Source organism: Nelumbo lutea, chromosome 4, assembly GCF_056320005.1.
Source record: "Nelumbo lutea isolate HS-2025 chromosome 4, American lotus-T2T, whole genome shotgun sequence".
NCBI classification, from domain to species: Eukaryota; Viridiplantae; Streptophyta; class Magnoliopsida; order Proteales; family Nelumbonaceae; genus Nelumbo; species Nelumbo lutea.
Genome location: NC_142687.1, coordinates 49,025,137 through 49,039,462, shown reverse-complemented (window position 1 = coordinate 49,039,462; position 14,326 = coordinate 49,025,137). Strand labels below are relative to the sequence as shown.

Sequence of the window (14,326 nt, the reverse complement as noted above, 5' to 3'; positions counted from 1 at the left end):
GACCTCCCAGACTAAGGTAATTTGGATTTTGAACCTCTTTCTATTTCCGATCCATGTGTTGAATCTGTTGTTGAGCCTCCTCTTGTAGATTCTAACCTCAACCTTCCTATTGCCATTGTTAAGCAATTTGTGAAGGTTCAAATTCTGCATAGACATGTTTTAAATTTCAGGGACTGACTTGATACAATTCCTAACGTTTAGGGTATTGATAAGGAATTTTCCCTTTATTATTTAACTATTTTATTAAGAAAAGACAAAGTAATAAATTCCGGTTTCAGCCATTTCACTGCTCATCCAACAAACTATTTGATTGTCAAGAAACTGACGAGAAAAGGGAAATATTCCAATTTTCCAAAGCATTTCTCTCTGTTTGTTTAGTAAGAAAGCGTATTATTTTCGAGAAAGTGATGGAACCAAATACCTTGAAACATAAGGATATGGGGTGCGACCCCAGTGAGTCAGTGACTGAGAAAAGAAAGTTCTAGAGACTGCCGAGAAAAACACCTCATCGTCTTCGTCGAGTTCGCCGACTTGGGTATCCGACGGTTGGATCTCCGACTCTGTTTTACGTCGCGACGGGGCAAGGTAACTCAAGATCTGCACTTCATCTGACTTGCACAGTCGAGCAATCTTTTTATCAGTTTTGAGCATTTTTTAATCTTACATGGAGGAGAGCTCGAAGATTTCGTTCCATCAGCCATTGCTGTCTTTTCTGTCCGTCGTCATCCGTGACAACAGCGATCTGGAACGCATCGCCGTTCGGGGAGTCACGGTACTTGAATAGGACTGATTTATCTAGCCTTTTCTTTTTGTTATTTATCGCCGGTTGGGGAATCATCGACCATTGCTTCTCTGTTTTCGAATTATGGAGCGCCCGACGACGTTAGTTTCCTTCTTTGTAAGTATCTCCTTTCTTTCTTTCACATTTTACATATATATAATATATATTTTTATCAATCTCATTTGATTTTGTCCCGAGAGATCAGGTTGGTGAGCTTCGTTTTCCACCACTTGATTAATAGAGTCTATTAGTCCTTAACTGGAGTGCTTGATTTTTCTCTTTTTTCGTTTTTTATTCAATGTGACCTAATATATCATGCTCTGTTAATCCAATATTCGGTCAATTTCTATTCCGGCACCTATTTATGATCAGTTTCTGTATGGAAGAGTTTCTGTCATTAGATGTAGTATAAGTTTGTTTATCGTTTTCAGTGCTCCTTACCCAAGTTCTACATGTATATTTGGTAGCCTTATCCTTGTCTTGTTTTCAGCGGCTATGCACTTATTTGTCCCCAAGGAAGTTTTTCTGTGTTTTTTAGGAGGAAGTTTTTCGTTTGGTGGAAGGAATGCCTTGAACGATATTTATCTAATTACTGAGCTTGCAATTGGAAAAAACAATATTTTTTTATATGATTTTGGTCTGAATATGTACTAGTGCTATGGCTTATTCTTTGGCTAAACAAGGTGTCTCAAGAGTTGGATTATTTTGGGCTACCTTATGATTGTATTCTGTTAAGAGTTTGGTTATGCTCTCACCTCTAAGGGGAGGTAACAGCTCGTGCCCCCTCCTAGGGTGAATGCACATTTCCTTTTCTTACTAATAAAATCATTATTCATTTATCAAAAAAATATAGAAAAAAAGGTTCCTGATTAAGCATATCTGAGATGAATGATTTGTTTATATGTACTAAGTTAACTTCTCCTTGGGATTTACTGCAACATTACTTGGCAATAAATGCTTATTAAATATGAGATTTTAACTTAATAAACAAGAGAATGGATATTTTCTTTTGCTCACATATTTTTTGATAATTAACAAAGAGATTTTATTAACAGAATGTGTACATGAACATTCATAACCTTTAGAGAGGATAAATCTACTTCCTCTCCAAGTACACTCTTTTACTTTACAATTGAGCCCAACATTTATTTTGACCGGTAAATTGAGCCCATCACAATTGAACCCTATTAACCCCTTGTTTGGCTAGTGCATCAGCCAAACCTTTTGCTGACTTCTGTACCTGATAGGATTTTACTTGCGTGTTCCTAGTCAGCCACTTAATCTTCCTTAGTTCATTTTTGCAGGCCTACACTGCTCTCTCATTATTTATCGACTATCCAATCCCCATCACCTTCAATGATTAATTTTTTTATGTTCATTTCTCTAGCCTGTTTTATCCCTTGTAGAACAGCAAAGAGTTCAGCCCTTGTGGAGTCTTTAATTCCAAATTTGGGCTTAAGAACATTGCTTAATATAACCTTCTTTATATCTGAAAACTCCTTCCACTCCAGAAAGACTTGGATTTCCAAAGCTGCTCCCATCATAATTGAACTTAATGAAGCCTTCCTCAAGTGGTGTTCAAAACCTTCTTTCTCAGGATATTATCAATTGAGTAAGGGGAAAGCATCTATTGATTTGATCCAGTGTATCACCCTAGCCGTAATATACACAATTAAGGCCTCCCTGGTTCCTGCTCCTTAAAAATTGTTGTGCTCCTTTCCTCCCAAGTTTTCCAAATTATTATTGCTCTGGTGGATCTCCACATGATTTTTCTTTTCTTTGGTCATGTGAAAGTTGCTGGGCAAAACAAGCTAGCTGAGTCCACTAGAGGAGTCCACTTGCACCCAAAGAAAGAGAAAACCACTCCCAAATGCAAGTAACAAATTGACAGAAGATGACAAATGATAACATGTTTCACAACTAGCTTTGCAAATAACATGCTAATTTGGGTCTAAACACCAGTTAGACCTTCTCTTTTGTAAAAGATCTAAGGTATTAATCTTTATCTTCCTGTGAAAAACTTTCCAACAAAAAGCTCCCATTTTGATAGTAACAGGCCTACTCCAGATCTCCTTCCTAGGAAATGGCCACAAAGGGGTAGGGGACGGGCAAATGGCTCGGAAGAAGGAAGCACAAGGGAAAGAACCCATGGGATGGGGAGTTCAAATATGCCCATTAGGCTTAAGAGGATCCAAGCATATCCCTCAAGAAGATGCAACAAATTGATAACAGTATAACACTAAGATATTTTGAATTTCTAAAGCCTCTTCTAAAGCTCAAGTTCCAACCAAAAGTCATGATAAAGAGGAGGATGTGGAGTCATTTTGATGTTTATTTCTTTTGTTTATCTAATAACTTATAAGACCTTTTTATGTATTCTTCGGTGACAAGGTAGTTTAGACTTTTTCCTTTTTGATTAAGGACACTCTAGTCCTTAATGTGTACTAAACAGGGCTGTGACTGTAATTAGAGGGCAGGGATCTGCTACCAACACAACACGCCCAACATTGCCCCAATAGGCCACTGCAACTGCACATTGGGAACATCTCCCTTGTCATACATGGGGAGATGTTCCCAGTGTGCGGCTGCAGTGGCTTGTTGGGAGCAGATCTGATCTCATAATTTGTCATCTTTTATGATTGTATATATATCTTTTGTGATTGTATATATATCTTTTATGATTGTATATATACCTAGCCGTATGCTAGGTGAGACTGTTTGAGTTCTAAAGTCTTATCTGAACAGCAGCTCGGGGTTTTCTCCTCTCTTCTACCTGAGTTCGGATCTACACCTCGCAGAGCTCGCCTCACACTGACCTCACGGCACGTTCAGCCATGCATCTGGAGCATCTCTGTAACTGTAAATTTTTATTCAAGGGGAGGTGTTCCCAATGCACGGCTGAAATGTGCTGCGAGGTTGGTGTGAGGAGCAGATCCGAACTCCTACCCGTGGCGGTGGCCATGTTTCCTCTTCTCTCTTCTAAATAGGCTTTTAAGCCTCTAATGCCAGTTTACATGGTATCAGAGCATGGTGAATTGGTTTGACTTCTCTTCTTCTATCTTCTCCTCTTTCTATACACCCTATTCTCTCTGTATTATTTTTTTGGGTGTATTCAGACAAGACTAAGAATCTTGTCAGGATGATTGCTGTTTGGGGTTATTTGTGGTGCTTTTAACCATCACATCATGTGTGGTGAATGGTGTGTGATGTGAGACCCTCTATTGGGAAGTTCCAAGACGTTATTGTGATTATATATCTGCATAAATCTGTGATTGGTGATGGTTATACACAACAGTTTTCATGAAACAAAAGGTGAGTGAACATCCCTTTTGTGCTGTAACCAGTGTTTTAAAAGCACGAGGGGCAATTTGTGCCTGAGGTGCGTGCCTTTTTGGAGCAAGGCAAAACATACGGAAAAATAAAAATACTAAACATAATATTAATCAAAAATATAAACTTAAATTTTAAAATAAATGATTTTAAAAACCTATTATCTAAAATTAAAAATACATAAACATAACATGTAAAGCATATTCAAATGAAAATTTAAAATAGAATCAAACATAAAAAACATATCCAAGCATGTAAAACCCTCAATCTCTTTTTTTCCCTCAATTGCATTACTTCAAATAGCTAATGTGATGTAAAACATTTTGCATTCCTAATTCTATGAGCGTACCAAGCCCCTTTAGGCAAGCCCAAACAATTCCATATTTGGGTCTTGGATTCTTAATCCCTACACAAAAAATGATTTTATAATTTTAATTGCCTTTTAAGAACAAAAAAGAACAAAAAGCACGAGAAAAATAAAAAAAGGTGCACATCTTTTGAAAGTGCTGCACCTGGGGCCTAGGCAAGGCACATACCTTAAATATCTCAACTGTGCACCTGAGGCGTGCCATTTAAATGATTAGATATAACAACCTTGTTCTTGATGTTGTGACTTGCCGATATAGTGAAGATTAGCTACCGGATTTTTATTACTTATTTCTTTATTGGAAGTAGTGATTAATATGGAGTGAACACTTTCTGTTGTGATGTCCCCTTACCCATTCAAAATGATATCTATTCAATTAAATGGGATTATTTATGCTGCATGGGCCAAATTGATAGGGGTATTTTGATACTTAAGGGAAGCTTAAACACCTACTGAAAACAAACCTGCATCTGGTAGCTCTACCTACGCAGATTGGGTGCAAGGGGTTGCTCAAATTAAGACATGATTAAAGGAGATTCACAGGTGGTGGTGGTGGTGGGATGGCTCCTGAACCGGGATTCTGCCATTTGGAGTTATAGAGACCTCTTTAAAAAAGTGAATTGGCTGACTAGTAACATGACAGTAGTGTTCAGTGGGTGAGCAGATCGCAAATGCTATAGCTGATTCATTAGCCAAACAAGGGGTTTCTCTGGACTGTCTGTTTTAGACTACCTTGTAACTTATTCAATTTGTTTTTAAGAATTTTCTTTAGGCTTTTCTGAAGAAGTCGCACCTTGTGCCTCTTCTTGGGTTAGTTGTAACTTCCATTTTCTGTGATTAATAAATTTCTTTATTCATCAAAAAAAAAAAAATAAGACATGGTTGTGGAATTCCATTGAAACTAAGATTAGTAGCAGCTTGATTTGTTGAATACCTCTAAGCATATTTGGAATCAGTTTTGAAGAACGTCTCTGGTATCAAGTCTGAATTTGAATTTGTGTGGCAACAAATTTTGGGTGGCTCAAAATTACCATCTATGAAAGAAGTTTTCTTTAGACTTCATTAAGTAAGATCTTTGGAATCATAATTTGCACCCACTATGGACCATTCAGCATTGACAGTTATAGGACATGGCAAATGTGATAGTGGTCTTTGTGGAGGATGTGGTAGAGGTGGTTGTACTGGAGATTGATCTGAGATAGGTGATGGTTGAGATCATAGTAGGATGATAATATGTCCGGTATTGTACACATTGTGGTCGTGAGGAGCATGTAGTTGACTTCTCTAAACTGTTGAAGAAGTCTACTAGTTATGCCAATCAGGATACTTTTCATGATGAGAATCTAGTTGCACAATCATCCATTGCATAAGTTCAACCAGATAGTGATACCATAACTATTACTAAGGAAGAATATGCCTGGCCAACATCTACTTCTCCAGTCTCCCCTTCCACTGCTACTCTAGGCCAGGCATCAAGTAATAGCTCCTGCTTTCTTTCTACTAGCATTCCATTGGGTCATTGACTTTCAGCTCAACATGTTACACATTTCGGTGGTACCTCTAATTTCTGGTATTGGAGTTGTTACTCTTACCCCACAATTGTCTTTGTCTTATTTGTGCCTAAGTTTCCTTTTAGTTTGATGCCAATGAGCAAATTAACTAAATCCCTTAATTATTCCTATAAGGATGAGATTAAGAAGATCAAGTGGCTAACAAGAAACATGACCTTGAGGATTCAATGGGCCAGAAGATTGGCTAATGGGATGGCTATTAGCAAAGCAAGGGGTGAATAGGGATCACTTGTATTGGGCTCAGTTGTAATTTGAATCATCTTGTACATGTGAGAGGTCACAACTTGTGCCTCTGTATGGAAAGATTATTATTGTTGCATTCTTTGATATTTCTTTAATAAAATTCCTTATTATTTGTCAAAAAAAATCTCAGTGTCACCTGCCTTGCGGTCTCCTGCCCCTTTCCTTTTCTTTGATTAGGTCTCTACTAGTAACTTTCTACTGCAGTGGTTTGGTTCTGTATGGTTTTCTTGTTTAAACCGTGCACCTCTTTATCTTCACTATTGTATTATCCCTTTCCTTGTTCTCTTGCCCTGTTCCTACAGCATCTTCAGGTGATCTCTTTTCCTTATTTTCTTCCTTGTGCTTATCAGATGGCTCATTCAATCAATTCAATAATTCAATGAACCCTCCGTCAAGTTGATATTATTCCCAAAAATAACTCTCTTCCCCTGTCATTGAAATCTTTGGCTGCTCAAAGATTACAATTGGTTTGAATTTTGACTATGCTTTCTTATCTACTTCATTTTTCCATTTATTTCCGGCTACATCCAGGCTCTCTCCGGCTTAGGTTTTAGAACTAGCAGTAGAACTTGCCTCTACAGCTTCTCTTTCTTGCATTCATTTCTTTCATACATCAACACCCAACCACTTTTTAACCCTGTTTATTTTTATTTGCATACAACCTTGATTCCTTCATTAAGAGAAGCATTTGATGGGTCTGGTTTCCTTTTCAAAATGGATACTTCAAAAGTACCCTTGGTTTTTCTATACAAGGTCAGCACACCCTTAAAGTTCTTATATGCATCATATTTGGTCCTCATGACTTGAAGAGACTTTATCATTGATCTAACTGTAAGCAATCTCATCAGACCAACCTCTACTATTATTTAAAGCTTTATTAATAATGTTGGACTAAATATCAAAGTTTTATCAACTTCTTGATTGAAATTCTCTTCCACATGTCTCATGTGGCCATGTTCCTATACAAAATGCCTATTGTGCCCCTCCCTTTGACAGATTTGAGTTTAGGCTTGTGTCATGCACAATAGCAGGGGTATTCATGTAATCACCAAAAATATAGCAAATGTATGTGCATATTGCTTTTCTTGTCTTTTCTTTCCCTTATCATCTCAAACATTTACTTCAGCTTTGTTTGGTGGGTGCTTTCATTCTCTCTCTTTTGATATCTAACAAATTCTTGTTAGAAAGGGAAAAAGGATAGGGAAATGGTATGTGAACAGTAATATGGTATACTGAGTAAAAAAACCCAGAAAGGAGAAAAGGTTGGAGCAAAGAGCAGTTGATTTTTTTTTTTGGGAAAAGGTAAGGTAAATTTATTAGAAAAACATAGAGATACAAACAGAAACCTGCCAAAGAGCAGTTGAAAAATAGAAACTGAACCCTTGGGTGGATTCTATTGTTCCCTTTTGTGATATTTAGCTGCAAGTTATTAAAAAAAAGGAAAGCTGAATTAGATCTACTGAGTGAAAAAAAAAACCATAAAGGGTAGAAAAAAAGTGTAGAACAGAAAAACATTGAACCCATACTTGTACCAGTCTATAAGTACCTCCAAAATATGGCTAAATGTGGAGCATGGTTGTCAAGGGAGCTGAGATGAGAATATGCCAACTTCAAATGGCTCAGAGAACTCAGGAGGGAGCTGAGATGAGATCTCTACTTCAGGGTTTATTTTTCTAGCTATGATTATACTGGAGGAGCTAGATGTGGAGCATGGTTGTCAAGGTGATGCCTAGGTGGCAAGGCAAGGTGGATTCCGAGCATCAAAAAATGCTAGTCAGTTGCTTTATAACACCTTAAAATTTTTTAATTGCTTCACTTTTTGTGTTAACATAAGCATGAACTGGGTTATTATTAATTTAACAATTCCATTTGATTGGATTGTCTTATTTTCTTTTTTCTTTTGATAAATAATTGTTTTATTTTCTTTTATTAGCGTTCAAAGAAACAGAGGAAGAAAAGAGATGGTTAGCTGATTGAAACCTTCTTTCCCTTGAACCAGCAAGGCTTTTGAAGAGCTGAAAAACATAACATCATTGTCATAGATAGGTATATAATCTTTTGTTATTTGTCGTTATTTAGTGTTAAAATAGGGCTCTGGTAAGAAAATAGGGGTCCTGCCCCCTCTTAGTTACTGATTACCACTCTTACTTTGTTGTACCAGTTTTTTAGGTATGCCTCTACCAAAACTGAACATTAAAAGACAGCACAGTCACAATATTCATGCAGGTTCCAGGTATGTAATTTTTTCCCTTCATGAATATAGTCATATATTTTGATATGAAAATTGTAGTTATTCAATGTATTTAATGTATATTATTGCTAATTATTAGTGTAGATGATTGCTGATTACTAGGAAAAATAGGAATTCAGCCTATAATTTATTTATTTTTTTAATTTCATAACCTATCACCTATGTGATGCTTAGGCTCAGTTTGGATAGAGTACAAATACAAATATGTACAGTACAAATACATGCAAAATACAAGATTTTGCACCCTACATATTTGTATTTGTACTCCTTCCAAACTGAGCCTCAAGGACAAAACCTTAGCAATTATTTCATATAAGCTATTCACCAAGCTAGTGGCTCTAAAGTCCTTTGGGTGAACTGTTCCCAGCCCTTTAGGAACCAAGGTATAAAAGTGGAATTCAACCCTGGATTTCTCACAACCCTCTCAAAAAATTCATTGAAGTTCTCCATTAAATCACCTTTTAGAATTCCCCAACAATCTTGGTAGAAAGCCATAGTAAATCTATCTTGTCCTGAAACTTTGGACCTATCCATAGAAAAGATAACCCTCCTCGATTTCCCCTAACTCAAAGCTCCTCTCCATCCCCATATTTAGGTTTTCAGGTATGCAAGGCCAGTCCAAGCCTTCAACACACACTCTGTCAAGTATTGGCCTCCTAGAGATAAATCTGAACTCTGCAAAAACCTCAATAATCTCTCTTTGTTGAGTGATAATCTCTCCATCAATCTCAGATATCAAAAAAACCTTTCCATCAATCTCCAATTTAGACAAAACATTTTTCCTTCATCTACCATTTTCATAGCATGAAAAAATTGTGTTTCTGTCATCTCCTTTAATCCACCTTAGTCTACTTACTCTCATTTTATTGCCTATTGGAGTTGCTTCTAAGTTCCTATGAATGACTCCATTTCTGATCCTATCTTTTTTTTTATCAATTTTCATTTCTGATCCTATCCTTTTTAGTTTTTCCACACTTCCATCTTAGCATACACATTTCTTCCATACTCCTTTTTGGTCATGTTGCTTCTTGACTGCCCAACACTTTGCTCCATACAGACAAGGTGAGAAGACAATATACAATACTTTAGTAACATAAATAAAATTTAGATATACTTCAGTGCTGTTAACAATCTGTATTTTATTAATATAAAAAATAAGAAAATAATTTTCAAGTTATTTTTTCTTGAAATTATATAAGCACAGTGATATTAGATACCCACTCTAATAAAAATGGGATTTTCCTATATCAATCCCCTTTATTAATAAGTGTAAGTATATATTGACAATTTAAAAGAAAAACATTTATCCCTGTAGAAAATCATCATGGGTCCATCAGGGTGCTACATTCTTCACAGATTTTTGTCATTTAAATAAGCATTACATTTAGTACTATAGTTATCTATTTATTTTCTAGTAAATATCTTCTCAAAATTTATAGTTAAGAGATAATCTAGAACATGAACATAGAAATCATTTTGGGTGTTCAGAATTGCCTGATAACCATAAACTATATGGTATAATATGCAATCATATAGCACCACTGTACACGGTCTATTATAAACTCTAATAATTTTGCTTTTTTTGATAACTAAAAAAAATAAAGTTACTTCAGAATGTGGCCCAGTGTATACAAGTGTTCTACCTAAGATTACCTTTTTGGAAAAATCACATGTTAAGATGTCAGGTTGGTCAAGTTGTCTTTTTCATAGGAAATCTCTTAATTATAAGACAACAGGTAAAACTTATTAACATTAAGTTATTGGCATACCATATTGAATTCCCTTAAATATCTCCATGGGGATTGAAGGGTAAAATCTCTTTCTAGGCCCACCACTGTAACTTATCACGTTTTGTTTCAAGGGTCATGGTACAACTACTGGATTGGTCTCACTTTGGAAATTAGCTGGGCTAGGTATTTCCAAGGATGACTATGGCAATATGTTCTCACTATTTTTATATGGACGGTAGAAATGTTTGAAATGCACAAAAAGGTGCCATTACTAGTTTCTATATTGGGATCCATTGGATGGTGGAATTCAATTCTGAACACAGTACAAATTGAAAGTTAATGGTCACTAACCCTGCCCTTGATGTGGTGATTATTCAAGGATGACATTTTACAATCAATATGTAATTTTATCATGGAGTTGTGTGGATGGTCAGCCAATCCCATGTGGTTGAGACAAGGCTTAGATGATGATGAGTCATGTGGGGTATGTAGATGCCTTGATTTCAGGTAGTCCGTGATCTTTATACTGGAGAGGCTGATATTTATCTGCCAATATGAACTGATACATGATATTACAATCCTTATTGATGATTCATATAGAACCCTCTGACTGAAAATTGACACTGGAATATGTTTTTTTAGGCCACGAAATAGCGAGTATCAAGATGGCAGAGTCCCCGGGGCTGTTGGATGTTGAATCACATGTAAAGGAAGGTAGGGAAGAGAGCTCTGAATCCGGAGATGGTAATGAAGTTGAAGATGTTGAACCCAATGTGGGTACCGATGAAATTGAGAAGAACTGTGCTGCAATGGAAACCACTACAACTGGAGATACACCCTATGTAGGTATGGAGTTTGACTGTGAAGAAGCAACTTATTACTTTTATAATGAATATGCTAAGCGTGTAGGCTTTGGTATTCGTAAGAGATTTGTTCGTCGTTCAAAAATAGACAATGAAGTAATTGGTAGAACATATGTGTGTTCAAGAGAAGGTGAGAAGGTCCAAAGGAAGACAGATAATCCAAGACCCACTACAAGGTTAGGTTGCAAAGCAATGATGAAGGTGAAGAGATGTTTTAGTGGAAAATGGGTTGTAATAAACTTTTTTGAGCAACATAATCATGAACTCAATCCAAAATGTATCCGTTGCTTCCAGTCACACAGGAAGACAGGTGAAAGAAAGAATAGTGTTATTAGAAATTGGAGGTCTCAAATACTAATGCCTAATATAGTGGCCACAGTAACCCAACAGGCTGGTGGACTTGAAAATTTACAATTTACAGAAAAAGGTTGGAGAAATTACTTTGAGGGAGAACACAGAGAGTCTTTATCAGTAGGAGATGCACAAACTATTTCTGAATTTTTTATGCGTATGCAAATTTTAAACCCTGGATTCTTTTATGCAATGGAATTAGATGAGGAACAACATCTGAGAAATGTTTTTTGGGCTGATTACAGATCCATGGTGGCTTATGCTCACTTTGGCGATGTTGTCACTTTTGACACAATGTATTTGACAAACAAGTACACATTGAAACTAGCACCGTTCATGGGAGTTAATCACCATGGGCAGTATGTGTTACTTGGATGTGCATTGGTTACAGATGAGACGAAGTCATCTTTTCTTTGGGTGTTGAAAACATGGCTTACAGCAATGCAGGGGAAGCCTCCAAATGCCATAATCACCGACCAAGATGAGGCATTAAAAGCAGCAATAGGTGTGGTATTTCCAGAAGTACGACATCGCTTCTGTTTGTGGCATATTATGAGAAAAGTTCCTGAGAAGTTGGATGCTGTATGTAAAGAAAATCCAGGGTTTATGAATAAGTTTGAGAAATGCATTTATGATTCACTGACAGTTGATGAATTTGAAAGACGATGGAAAAAGTTAATTGAAGCTAATAATCTCAATGAACATGAATGGCTTCAAACTTTGTATGAAGATCGAAAACAGTGGGTCCCAGTGTACTTGAAGGATACCTTCTTTGCAGGAATGTCAGCTTCACAAAGGAATGAAACTTTGAGCTCTTTTTTTGATGATTATGTTACTCAAAAGACTAGTTTAAAGTTGTTCTTGGATCAGTATGGGTTGGCTTTACAGCGAAGGTATGATGAAGAAGAGAGAGCAGATTTTGATACATATCATAAGACACCGGATTTGAAAACAGGATCACCTTATGAAGAACAAATGGCATCTGTGTACACATTGAATATATTCAAGAAATTCCAGGATGAGGTTTTGCAAATTCCTTCATGTAATGTAACACATATTCAACAAGAAGGGGATAATTCAAACTATGTGGTTAAAGAATTGATAATGAAGGCCAATGGGAAGAGGGGTGTAAAAGACTTCACCGTTATCTGGAATCATTCGAAGACCACAGTTTCTTGTATGTGTCGTTTATTTGAGTTCAAAGGCTACCTCTGCAGGCATACAATGGTGGTTCTCTTTGCGGCTGGTGTGTATGAAATCCCATCTCATTACATACTAACGCGCTGGACAAGAAATGCAAAGAAAATGGATGTATCTGATGAAAATTGGAATGAATTACATGAGCATGGAATTAAACTCAGTGCAAAGTGTTTTAGTGACCTGCACCTTGATTCAATCAAACTTTGTGAGCTAGGAGCTATGTCTAAAGAGAGATACAAAGCTGCAAAATTGTTCTTAAAGGAAGCATTGGAAAAGGTAGCATCTGGGGATACATCATCTACCAGTTCTGGATATAATCTCAACAAAGGGAATGAAGCAGATAAAATGGTGCCGGAATTGACTGTACATGATATTCAACCCATAAATTCCATAGGGCAACCATGCAAAAGAATCAAAGCCGAAGTAGAAAATAGTGCAGCCAAGCGAAAATATACATGTAGCAATTGCAGCAAGTCTGGTCACAACATCAACAAATGCAAAGAGGTCGAAAAAGTTGTGAAATTATAATTTATTGCATTTTAGTGGTCTATGAATCATAACAATTAATTAAAATGTCTTATATTTTGCAGGCACAATTTTTAAGACAAATACTTGAAAAGCACAATGACGTGCAAGAGAACTTGAATTAGATGGTTTGAGACCCTGACATCCTTCTCCTTCGTTTCTTTTTTTTTTTTTTCCCTTTTTTTTGGTTTGATTTCAGTATGTTAAATGCAGGTAATTATTATTGCAGGATCTTATGAGTTTGATTGTACAAGATGTTACGCATCAGTTGTGGCAAAGAGAAAAGATCTTACAACTGATTTCATATATATCATTGTAATTATGATTGAAGTAATGAATATATTCAGTCATGCTTTTGACCTTAGGAAGACATGGATTCAAGGGGACAAAATATTCCCAATCAGAGTGGCCGACAATATAGCTGCTGCATTAGAGCCAAAGGACTCGTAAACATATGGAGAGATCAAGAGAAATTGCCAGATGACATTCCTGTTGCCAGAATAGGAGCCGAGAGATGAGGAGATTTGGTAGCACTAAATGCCATTTAGAAAAAGATACTAGTGATAGTGTAGCGTTTAAGTACTCGTGAAAAGAAATTGAGCTCATGTCAGGTTGTATGTGATGAATGCAATTGTTGCCTTGCTGGAGCTTCATGTGTTTTTTGCTTCTTTTTTTTTTTTAGTTTTATTTGTTGGGTCCTCATCCATACCTGTAAGTGATTATGTAAAGATGGATTTTGATTCTTCTTGTATCATATTGTCATGTATCATTATCATTACGAGCGTGTCTAATCAAGCATATTTTATCAAACAAGGGTGAAACTGGTATTCAGTGATTCTGGTAGGGCAGCAAATAGTTGGGATTGAATCAGATATACCTATTGATTGTTGATATTCTCATTCAAATTGGATCTTAATATCTTGTCCAGTGGATATTAATAGTACTCAGTCAGACTAGTTTATTGAATGCCATTAATACATTAAGGTTCTGTTTGGAAGGAGTACAAAAACAAATATGTACAGTGTAAATACATATAAAATACAGTACAAGGTTTTGCACTCTATAAATTTGCATTTGTACTCTCAAACTCAGTTTGGAAAGGAGTACAAATGCA

At 36.4% G+C, this 14,326-nt stretch overlaps 1 protein-coding gene across 3 annotated transcripts; it reads left to right on the top strand.

Moving 5' to 3' along the window:
* The first annotated feature begins 292 nt into the window (after positions 1 to 292).
* Positions 293 to 13,995, top strand: LOC148855659 (protein FAR1-RELATED SEQUENCE 4-like). 3 transcript variants are annotated; one of them, XM_088982042.1, is made up of 6 exons: positions 293 to 898; positions 8,226 to 8,338; positions 8,454 to 8,525; positions 10,916 to 13,191; positions 13,278 to 13,340; positions 13,442 to 13,995. In XM_088982042.1, exons 3-5 carry the CDS (start codon positions 8,513 to 8,515, stop codon positions 13,335 to 13,337), a joined length of 2,349 nt encoding a protein of 782 aa, XP_088838168.1. In that variant the 5' UTR covers positions 293 to 898; positions 8,226 to 8,338; positions 8,454 to 8,512; the 3' UTR covers positions 13,338 to 13,340; positions 13,442 to 13,995. The 3 variants fall into 3 exon arrangements, with proteins under 3 accessions (XP_088838168.1, XP_088838170.1, XP_088838171.1); XM_088982044.1 differs by having other exon boundaries at positions 425 to 898; positions 13,426 to 13,995; XM_088982045.1 differs by having other exon boundaries at positions 461 to 898; positions 8,292 to 8,338.
* The last annotated feature ends 331 nt before the right edge of the window (positions 13,996 to 14,326 follow it).

Excerpts from the sequence above, each read along its gene's own strand:
- LOC148855659 (XM_088982042.1), top strand. Across the intron at positions 13,192-13,277 it reads ACATCAACAAATGCAAAGAG|GCACAATTTTTAAGACAAAT; the intron begins GTCGAAAAAGTT and ends TATATTTTGCAG.